The 11,776-nt window shown below is 46.4% G+C and overlaps 1 protein-coding gene across 1 annotated transcript in view; it reads left to right on the plus strand.

Moving 5' to 3' along the window:
• BCL7C (BAF chromatin remodeling complex subunit BCL7C) overlaps nucleotides 1-3,591 on the plus strand; it is a 39,300-nt gene extending 35,709 nt beyond the window's left edge. Inside the window, exon 6 of the mRNA XM_080829871.1 lies at nucleotides 3,376-3,591. Coding sequence (XP_080685997.1) covers nucleotides 3,376-3,576 — 201 coding nt within the window. The 3' untranslated portion in view covers nucleotides 3,577-3,591. The remainder of the gene's footprint in view (nucleotides 1-3,375) is intronic.
• Nucleotides 3,592-11,776: the final 8,185 nt, after the last annotated feature.

The raw sequence follows: 11,776 nt of genomic DNA on the forward strand, positions 1-11,776 counted from the left end.
ATCCCTTAATATTGAATATCCAGTGTATTTGAATTTTCAATTTGAGTAAATGTTCCATAAATGTCAACTAAATTTTTTCAGCTTGTTTAAATCAAAATACAAATAAGAACTAATACATGTAACTGATTTATATACAGATATTAATTTTTGAACCTTGGTGTCTTTCTCAGAGATGGTACATTCAATTTTTCTATGGCCATCAATAACTGAGCTTTTGTCCTTTCATTATGATGCATTGACCTGGTCTGTTGGCACTAGTAAAACCCATTATTAACTTATAATTGGTAAGGTCATGAAAGTTTCACATATACCCTTCTGTGCCAGAGGATCTCAAACCTTAGAATCTGGACACATTAGAATCTGGACATTTTTTTTTTTTTGGTTGAGATATACATAACGAAATTTATCATGTTAATGATGTTAACCATTTTTTAAGATTTTATTTATTTGAGAGAGAGAGAGCATGAGAAAGGGAAGGGTCAGAGGGAGAATCAGACTCCCTGCCCACGGGCAGAGAGCCTGATGCAGGACTCGATCCCGGGACTCCAGGATCATGACCAGAGCCAAAGGCAGTCACTTAACCAGCTAAGCCCCCAGGCACCCCCATGTTAGCCATTTTTAAGTGGACAGTTCTGTAGCCTTAAGTACCTTCATTTTCTTGTACAATCATCACCACCACCCATCTCCAGATTCCTTTTCATCTCGTAAAACTGAAACTGTGCACATCGAATGCTAACTCCTCTTCCCCCCTTGCCCCCAGCCCCTGGCCACTACCATCCCACTTTCTGACTCTGAATTTGACCACTCTAGGAAACTCCTATAAGAGGAATCTTACAGTACTTGTTTTGTTTTTTGTCTTATTTCACTTAACATAATGTCCTCATGGTCCATCCATGTTGCGGCCTGGGTCAGAATATCCTTCCTTTTTAAGTCTGGGTAATATCCCACTGTATATAACACCCCACCTTTTGTTTATCCACTTAGCCATCAGTGGATGCTTGGGTTGCTTCCATCCCTTGACTATTGTGAATAAGGCTGCTGTGAACACGGGTGTTCAAATATCTCTTTATGACTCTGCTTTCCATTTTTTTGGATATATACTCAGTAGTGAAATTGTCAGCTCTTTTTTTTTTTAAGATCTTCTATTTATTTGAGAAAGAGAGAGCATGGGGGTGGGGCAGAGAGAGAGGGAGAAGCAGACCCCCTGCTGAGCAGAGATCCCCTTGTGGGGCTCCATCCCAGGACCCTGAGATCATGACCTGGGCCGAAGGCAACCGCTTAACTGACTGAGCCACCCAGGCGCTCCTTACCAGCTCTTTTTTGAGGGCCCGTCACACTGTTTTCCGTAGGAGCTGCACCATTTTACATTTCAGCCAACTGCGCACAAGGGTTTCAATGTCTCCATATCTTCATCAACATTTGTTATTTTTCTGTTTTTTTTTTAATAGTAGCTATCCAAATGAGTGCGTTTTTTATGGTTTTGTGGTTTTCTCGTTGATTTGCCTTTTCCTAAAATGTTGTGATGATGAGGGTCTTTTCATGTGCTTATTAGCCATTTCTGGTGTTCTTTGGAGAAATGCCTGTTCAATTCCTTTGCCTGTTTTTCAATCGGTTTGTTGACTTTTATGATAAGTTGTGAGAGTTCTTTATCCTGAATATGAATCCCTTATTATAGAATCTGGGGATCTTTTGTGATGGGACCTGTAGCTGGGTTATTTTATTATTTTATTTTATTTTATTTATTTTTGTAGCCCAGTATTTTTTTAATTTCCTCAGGCTGAAAACCATTTTCTTTTTTTTTTAAGATTTTATTTATTTATTTGAGAGAGAGAGAGAGAATGAGAGAGAGAGCATGAGAGGAGAGAGGTCAGTGGGAGAAGCAGACTCCCTGCCGAGCAGGGAGCCCGATGTGGGACTCGATCCTGGGACTCCAGGATCATGACCCGAGCCGAAGGCAGTCGCTTAACCAACTGAAAACCATTTTCTTAGGAAATGCAGTAATAAGTACGGTGAAGCCAGTTCTCATCAGGACAAACGGGGTCATCACCAGCTACAACAGTGCTGACATTTCCTCCTACCTGGCTACCGTGTGTATTTATCAGGGCTGTTGGGTCATGGTCATCCTGCCTTACCCAGAGTCAGTGGGCTCACAGTTCCCGCCTTGCACAGAGAGAAATGATTTCATATTTTCACCTTATAAATAGAAGTAGAGGAATAAGAGACAAATCAAAATATCCATATATTTACACTCTATTCATAAAAATCATTAAAATGATACATATCTATTCTCATCACCTTTCTTTTTTTTAAAGATTTATTTATTTGATAGACAGATCACAAGTAGGCAGAGAGGCAGGCAGAGAGAGAAGGGAACAGGCTCCCTGCCGAGCAGAGAGTGGACGAGAGCCAGACGCGGGACTCTATCCCAGGATCCCAGGATCGTGACCTGAGCCGAAGGCAGAGGCTTTAACTCACTGAGCCACCCAGGCGCCCCCTCATCACCTTTCTAGTACAACTCCCTGTAGGAGAACCTCTAGTACCCGTAGGGGAATGTACTTGTCTTACAATGACCTTTTTGAAGATTTTATATTAACTTTCTACTTTGGAGTCGTTTTCGGACTCATGGCCTTCCCCAGACATTTCACTTATGCCTCATGATTGTTGCAGGTTTTAGGGTGCTCATCATAACATAGCTTTGAAAATGGTAGCCTGTTTAATTAGGATATTTGTCTTTGTAACACTACCCCAACATCCTTGAAAATATCCTTGTTTTCTGGCATCAACAGAAACATCTTAGACATCTTAGACAACATCCATTGTCTAAGAAATGGAATCAGCTACCCTCCAAGGACTCCCAGTTATTTTAATGGTAAATAATATAAGACACCAATTTCTGGGCACTAGGGGTATACACGATAGTTGGGTACTGAACCTCACCTAGTAGCGACAGAGTTGGGGAAAAAAAAAATGTTTAAGGTACGAGTTTATATTTGATCTTTCTGATGTAACAGCGCTGCTCTGCCGCATGGTCCTGCGGGTCTGTGGACCCCGGATCACACGGACAGCCCTTTGAGGCTGCCTTCACCGTTATCCCCCACCTCACAACTGAGTGAACTGAGACTGCAGGAAGTTAGTAGCTTGCCTGAAATCACACTGCAGCTAAGTGCAGAGCTGCCCAGCTTTGTCGGATTTCAGGAACCGAGTCCTGGCGAAGCCGTGCCTCAGCCTCCACCTGCTGCCGGAAACACTGACCTCTGTCCGTTTGCCCAGATTCTCCACCAAGTCGCCCCATTTAAGATTCCCAAGGCAGGATTTTCCTAGTCTTGGGTGGAGGGAGGAGAAAACACGACCCAGATTCTTCTCTTCCTCCGGCAGGATTCGGGAGTGCGGATGACCAGAAGAGCCCTCCACGAGAAAGGTCTGAAGACAGAGCCCCTCCGGAGGCTCCTGCCCAGAAGGGGTCTCCGGACAAACGCCCGGCCGGGTTCGGCGGTGCTGCCCGACGCCAGAGCTCCTGGAGGAGGAAGCAAGGCCCCGAGGGCACCCAGGACGATTCCCCAGGGGAAGGGGAGGTGAGCCGGCTCCCCAGGCAAGGCGAGGCCCTCGGGTCTCTCTTGGCCGCCCCGAGATCCAGCCACCCACCCGTGCCCCGAGGGTGGAAAAGAGCCTCCCAGCCCTACAGCTACCGCAGGAACTTCGAGGGCGAGCCGCCCTCGTCTGCCTCGAACCTAAGGTCACAGCGCCCATCTTGCTCACCACGGACCCTCGCACAGTGAGCGGGCCCACGGGCACCCCAAGTGTGCAAAGGGCTTGGGCACAACTCGGACCACACCCAGCGCCCGAGGACGCTTCGCCGCCAGAGGCTCCGGCCGCGCTGGAGTGCGGGGTGGGCGCCCACCTCCTCCCGCACCAGCGCTCCCAGCTCCGCGTCCGCCGGCCTCCAGCCTCCCGCGACGCCCCGCCAGCCAGCCCTGCGGCCGCGTCGTCCCCAGACCCCGCGAGGCCCACGTACGCGCGGAGACCCTGCCACCCCCTCCCCCACGCCACCGAACCCCCCATCTCCCGCCCCAAACCCCACCCCGCCACCTCCCCTCCACCACCCGCCACCCCCACCCCCACCCACAACAGGCCCACGGATGCCCTGCAGGGGGCTGGGTTACCTCAAGCACCAGAGGACGTGCTTCAAGAGCTTCTACCCGGTGCCAACCTCGCCAGTCCCCTGGGAACCCATGTGGGACAGAGGCCTTTCTGCCCTGGCACCCGCCTGCCTCCCACCCACAGGGGGACTCGGAAGGCGTCCTGGGCTAGTAGGGAGGGCCTGGGGCATCTGGCAGAGCCCAGAGACCTGGAAAATCCCGCCTGAACAAGGCCGGGGGTGGGGGTGGGGGCACATGAGCCCTGTGAGTGGTTCCAAGGACTTTCGCCAAGCTCTTCCTTCCCAGGTCCACTGCTGCGCCTGTCATATTAGGAAATAACGTCTGCCGTTTATTGAGAGTTTACTCTGTGCCAGGCATTGTGATTTACAGCGATGATCTCATTTAATCCTCACAGCATCCCAGTGACACTGGTGTTCTCATTATCAGCGTTTTACAGATGGAGAAACTAGGTCTCAGAGAGGTTAAGGGACCTGCCCAAAGTCACACATCCAGTAGGTAGCAGAACCAGCATCCAGTCCCAGGTCTGCCTTCCTGATTCCACAGCCCCCCTGCTGCAGTGCCTCTGTTTCTACAAGAGTTAAAGGCGTCGCTTGACCCGGTATCCATTTAATCCATTTTTCTCGTGGTAATTACATAACACTTTGTGTACTAAAATGAGCAGATACTCTCTGGAATGAGATTGCGATAAAACTTGAGCCTTCAGAGGTTTCCCATTAAGACTAATGCTTCAGGCTCAGCCCATGGATCCCTGAAGCAACCTCTTCTCAGACCTCTGCCTTAGAGGGCTGTTGGCCAAGGAAGCTCTACTCCAGGACCTGCTCCTATGCAGAAACTTCCTGGAAGCCAGGAATGGCCTCTCCATAGTTTGCCATCCCACTGGGCTGCTCAGGAAGTCCATCCAGTTCCTCTGGGCTGGGTATCCAATTTCCCAACAGATACTCGTCTTCGGGATTTGGAAATGAAAAATTGGGATACTTGGAAATTCCTGAAATCATTCATACTAGTCTGTATTTTTCATAACGTTCTGTATTTTTTTAAATAAATAAGAGTAGTTACAAAGAACTGTAGGCTATAGCAAATATTAAAAAAAATACCAGAGAATATTATTGGTAACATATGAATAACGAAATGTTTGAATCTTCAACAAGATAACTGTACCACATGGCAGTGTGTGTTGAAATTGCCCATTGGAGGACTAGTTTATTTCCAAAATTTGATTCTTGGAACATCATTCATGGGATTTGTACAAGATACATGATGCATGTAAACAGATTAATATTCCGTTTGTGAAAATGACTGTTTACAACAGGTAGGGCCACAGATCCACTTGTGATATGGCAACAGCTATGAAAAAGAATGATTAGACTGTGACCACTTCTCCTTTTTTTTTGCTTAACAAAGAGATTATATTTAATCTCTACACCCACTGTGGAGCTCAAACTCACAAAGCTGAGCTCAAGAGTCGCACACTCCTCTGACAGAGCCAGACAGGCACCCCCACTTCTCTCCTTCTGACCCAAGTTCCCAACATGTCTACCTTAGTCTTGGACTCCATGTCTCAGCATTTCCTTCTCATGCTTTCTACATGATGTCAGTGATTCCTTCATACCAGGAATGCCTCTATGTTTATTGTTAAGCATGAATTCTCACAAGAGAATTATAACGCTTTTCCTATTTTCCCAGTCTCTTGACTGATGGGTCTTGGGATTCAGAAAAACATAAATTTCCCAGAAAAATGTCAGGAAGGACTTCCGGTTTAGAAATACTATTCTGGACTGAACAGGATTGCCAAGGCAAGGCTGCTACAGAAATAATTACCTAGTACCTCATCAGACCCAGTCACTGATGCTTCCTGGTTTCAGGGGCCTCAGAGCCAGAAGACCCAATTGTGGATCTCAGCTCCGCCAGTTCCTGGGTGTGAGACTTTGGGCTAGTCACTTTACCTCTCCGAGCTTCCATTTAATGGATAGGCTAGTGCCCAGAAATAATATACCTGTTTTGTGAGGCAATATTGTAGAGGGGTTAAAAGTGTGGTCTGAGGTTTGAATCCGTTACTTACTACCTCTTTGATTTGGGGCAACTTCTCGCCACTCTGACCCCATTTTTCTCCTCTTGTAAAATGGAAAAGCTGAGCCCACTGCATAGGATCTGGATAAGTTTAAATGAGATCACATATGAAAATGCTTCGCACAGAGCATGGTAACAGTGTAAATGCTTGATAAACATGGACCAGAGTAGTTATTACCTGCTGTATCTACCTCACGGGGCCGTTGTGAGGACAAAAGGGAGGTTATGGTGTGGAGTTGCTTTCTAAGCTGTGAAGAGGTGTCCACACGCTTCTCTTTCCTTCAGAGATGGGATGGTCAGAAGCTACTGGCTCACACTAGAGCGATCTCCAAGTTAGAGACCTGGGGATACTTCCTGAGATCCACAGAAGGTAGTTGTGTTGAGGAAGATGTGTCCCCATGCTTACCCAAAAAACAGGGTTTAGTTGCAACCAAGTGGGCAAACTTGGGGCACATTTGGGGGGTGGGGGGCACATATGATTCTCAGAAAGAGGCTTTGGAGAAAGGACTGTGTTAAATGGAGCTGCCCACTGTAGGTCTGTTTAATAGGGATTGGATCAGGGGAAGGGGACATGGACTAGAAGATGGCGAGGGGGCTCTTTGACTGTTGTCTGAAGCCCCTCATTGGCTAAACCTTGGAAACAATTCTGTTAGCCGGAAGCAGTGCATCCTGCCCCTGCTGTGCGTGACCTGTGATGCTCATTCATCCCTAGACTGTAGACCAAACATGGATCAAAGGGCTTTCCAGAGACGAGCTTCTGCAATCCTGACAGCAGCCTGGGAAAGTGAATAGTAGCCTTACTCTCGTTCTGAAGACAGGGGCTTGGAGTCTGGGAAAGTTAAGTCCATGGCCCAAGGTCATACAGCCTATCTGTAGTTGAGTCAAGATTCTTCTTGTCTTGAGACGAGAGTCCAAGCCCTTAGTCCCCACCAGGCCACCTCAACTCATGAGATGCCAGATGCTGAGCTCAAACAAGGAAAAAGGAAACACAAATGTATGGAGTTCAGAACCTAACTCTCTTGTCTTCCTCTTCCTCTTATCTTCTGTGACATCTCTTTCTCTCTCTCTCTCTCTCTCTCTCTGTCTCTGTTCCCCTGATAACACTCCTACTTTCCCAGACGCTGTTTATTTGCCGCCAGAGACATTTTTCTCTGCGTAGCCCTTAAGTCTGTCTCCTCCAGGGCCCATTCCTTGGACTCTTTTCTCTTTCTTTTGCAGACAGGTCCGTGAGAGAGCCTCCTGTTGCCCACAGCTTGGGCTGTCGGCCGCCTCTCCAATCCAAACTGCCCCTCTGAGCCCCAGCCCGGTCCAGCCAGCTGCCTCCTTGACATCCCCCTTGGAGCTTCCAGGCTCTCAGCTGAATTCAGCATCCCTCCCTTAGCATAAGTCTCCCCCAGAGTTTCCCTTCTTCCTTACCATGGCCTCTTAGTTTCAAATACTGGGGTTAGCGATAGGGAATCCAAGAAGCCCGTGTAGACGCAACCTCATGAATCCGTTCCTGCAGCTAGACGTGGACTGTAGGGTGTGTTCTCTGACAGCTGCCAACAATTTGGGGGTGAACTTGGAGGGTAGAAGACATCATTTAATCTGATGTGTCCTAAGTGCCCGGCAGCGTGCTAGGTCCAGTAGCTGAAACAGATGGGATCCTTGGCTTTTGGGAGCTTTCAGGCTACTAGAGAAGATGGGCATTAGGAATCCTCCCCAAGTACGAATTCTTAGAAACTGTGATAAGTATCATGAAGGAAAAGTTCATGAAGGAAAACTGTGATAAGTATCATGAAGGAAAAATGTATTCTACAAAAGAATATATTCTGTCTGTATTAGGTTGGAGTGGGGAGGTCGAAGGCCATTTTGAGAAATGATCATTACTATATCCCTGAGTACTTGAGTTGGGGGAAGAAAATTCCATACAGAGGCAATAGTAGGTGTGTGCATGAAGGCCCAGAGGTGGGCAAGAACTTGGTATGTTTGGGAACCCAGAAGGCAGCCATATCAATGGAGCTGAGTATGCTGCCCATGATGATGGGTCAGGATGAGATGGGACAGGCTGGCTGGGGGTGGTGGCAGGTACCTCGTGGGCCATGTAAGGAGCCTGGATTTTTTTGGTTTAACTTTTTATTTGGAAATAATTTCAAAGTTAAGGAAAATGAATAGTATAATGGACATTTGTCTGCCCTCTACCCTGAATTCAACTGTTAAAATTACTAATTCTTTCTCTATATGAAGTGTTGCAGGTAACTTATTCTGAACTACTGGAGAATAAGTTGCACACATCACACTCCTTTATGCCTAAACAGTTACAGTGTATGTAAGAACCCTTATCCACTTCACTAAATTTAACATTAATGCAACACAATATCTCATTTACCACCCATTTTGTCAATTACCTCAATAATGTCCTTTGCATAGCATTTTCCCTCTAGTCCAGGATCCAGTCTAGAAGTGAAGTGAAGCATTCCACTGTCAATTCTCTGTAGTCTCCTTTAATCTGGAATAGTTGGCTTTGTCTTTTATGACATTGACATGATGGAAAAATTCGGTTTTCCCTCTTAAGAGAGTATTTCATTTTGGGGTTTGTCCTCTGTTTCTTCATCACGCTTCCTGCTGGAAGATGACATAAATGTTATTTTGTCTTTCCCGGTGAGACAACAAAAGGCACACATTGTCTATCTCCTCCGCCTTGGTGATTTAAATATTGTCCTATTAATCTATAGTTATTGTTTTTCCCTTGTCACTGGTAAGCAGTCAGGGAGATAGTTCCAATCATGCAGATATATCCTCTTCCAGAGCTTACTGAATAGATGAGATTTAACATTCAGCAAGGCTTCTTGCCTGAAGCAAATCAGTCAGCGTCAGGAGGGTTCGAAAATGACTTCAGCTCTCTCTGCCCTTGACATTCTTCTGCCTATTTATTTATACACTTATTATTATTAGCAGGGACTTTTGGGTTTCTGCTATCTTCCAATAATTTTAGTTATTAACCTTCATTATTTTGGTGCTCAAATTACCCCAGAGTTGGCCAGTGGGAGCCCCTTAAAACTGGAAGCCGGGCTTCTATCCCAGCTTCAGTGGACTGGCGGGGTTCGCTTTGCATGTTTTACTCTATGTGAATGCATTGTTCGGGGAACAGAGGAGGAAGCAGGGAGACCTGACAGGTGGCTCTTGTGTAGTCCAGGTGGGCAATGTGTCTTAGACCAAGGAATTAATTTGGGTGTTCAAGAAAATTTAGCGATATGGTCAGCAGGAACTTGTGATTCAGGGAATGTGCGAGCAGTCAGAGAGAGATTGGCCAAAGTAGCTGGAGGAATGGTGGAGATATCTACAGACATGGGGAAGACACACAGAGTAAGGGGGTCAGGAGGGATGGGTATTTTAGACAGCTGAATTCGAGATGTCTTTGACATCCAAGTGAAGATGTCAAGTAGTACTTAGATCTATTTTGTTCTGGAGAGAAGTTCAGACCAGAAGACATTTTGGGAGATGTCACATATTAATGGTTTTTGAGACCGTGGTCCTGGATGAAATGCTGTAAGGGGAGAATACGTAGTGAAGGGGGGGGGGCAGACTGGGAATTCTAAGGTCAGTTGCTGTTTGGGGGCATGGGTGTCTGTGGCAGCAGATGGCAATGGAGAGATGGGGGGCCAGGCCCTGTGGAACCTGCAATGTCGGGCCAAATCCTGAGAGCTCCAGGGAGCCACTGATGGGTTCTGAGTAGGGGAGGTTCTGATCTGAGTTTGAGAAAGATTGTTCCGACAGCCAAGTAAGGATGATTTGGAGAGTCACGGCAGTGGCTAATGCTGTGCTTCTTTCTAAAATAAATCTATCCTCTTGCCATTGGAGATTGCTCGGATGGATCCATGTATCTGGGATCCCCTTTCCTTATTCACCTGGGCACAAAAAAGATGATCAACACATCTGCCTTAGCTGCACGTATCAGCCTCCGGTAATGACAGCAGCCCCCATCGCCCTTCCTCACTTTAGCTGGGGATGCACAGCTTGCTTCTGGGATCTTTTCTCAGCCAGGTGCATCATAGGTAGGAGTGTGCACGAGCTGGTCCCTGAGGCTTGTGCGAGTCTGGCCACTGTGAGCCTCTGCCCTCACGTGCTTTAAGTTCAGCATGGTCTCTGCCAGCCAGGCAATCACCCATCCAAAGCATGTTGTCCCCTCCGCACTCCTGCACGTGCCGAGGAAAATGGGTTGAGGTTGAATGAACATCCTAGAGCACCCTTCACCAGGGTGGTGCTGTGCAGGGGACCCTCAGTTCTGTCTAGAGGATGTTGACAAGCCCATAGGAGACACAAATAAGCAAAGGCAGAATTTCAAGACACCAAGAGGGAGGGACAGATGTTCTGGGAGCCAGGGAAAGGCAAGAGTGTTACTAGTTGGAAATGAGGGAAGTCTCCCTGGAGAAGGTAGCATTTGAACCAGGCCTTAAGGGCAGAGAGGATTATTTTCCATTTCACAAAGGAAATAGTTGATTATCCAAGCAGAAAAGGGGAAAAAAATCATTGCCCACACAGTCATTGTTGGTTATGTACATATCCCATTAGGCAGCTACTTTTTGTTATTCCTCTTACTGTTGGAATAATTCATTTCCAGGCCTCAGGACATTGGCTTGGAGCCTGTGGCTGGGCAGGGGGGGATAGAAGCAAGCCCAGGACCAAATGCAACTCAGGAATCAGTGCTTCGAGCCCATCCACTCGTTCCTTCATTCAGCAAACGTTTATTCAGGACTCACGTCTCCCAGGCCCTGAGGATACAATGACGATCAGAACATAGTTCCTGTTGTAAAGACCTCAAGTCTAATAGAGTGGGAACCCCAAGTGGAGAGAATTTATTGTAAAGCACGCAAAGATGCCAAAGTCAGGCTCATTGTATACAAGATACGGTGCTGACGTGGAGACTCTAGCCGGGGGAACCGAAGCCTCAGCGGTAAAGGAGCACACCAGAGCATGCGCAGTGAGAAGGGGGAAATTGAGGACACCTGTCGGAGGACCAAGTTCAAGCAGAGCTCTGGGACATACCTCTCTATCCACAGGCTGGAAGGCACATCTCTCCTACTCTTAAGCTTCTGGGTGGTTTTTTGTTGTTGTTGTTGTTGTTTTTCTTTGTATGTTTTTTGTTTTTTATTTCAAGTACTTCCTTTCTCCGATTTTTTTAAGGGGGGGCTATTTTTGTGCTCTTTTCCAAAATCTCAACTTTTGTGGTCCACTCATTCATTTTATTTTTCTCTTTTTGACCCTAAAAAGTATTTAGTGCTGTTAATTTTACCTCTGCAGATAGATTTTACTCTATCTTATTTTTAAAATTATTTTCTAAATAGTTTGTTTTTTTTACTCTTGATTTACTTCTTGTCCTAAGAGTAATTTTGTAGGCTATTCATGTTTTTCCATTTCTAAGTGGAATGTTTTATATTACCGTTAGCTGTATTGCATTTGATCAGAGACTGACTTTTAGAATTTCCACTTTTCAAAATTTACCAAAATACTCTCTGTAGCTTAATATTTGTTGAATTTTGTCACTGTCCATGGAACTTGAATAGAAGGTACAC

This window comes from Martes martes (assembly GCF_963455335.1).
Source record: "Martes martes genome assembly, chromosome: 18".
NCBI lineage: Eukaryota > Metazoa > Chordata > Mammalia > Carnivora > Mustelidae > Martes > Martes martes.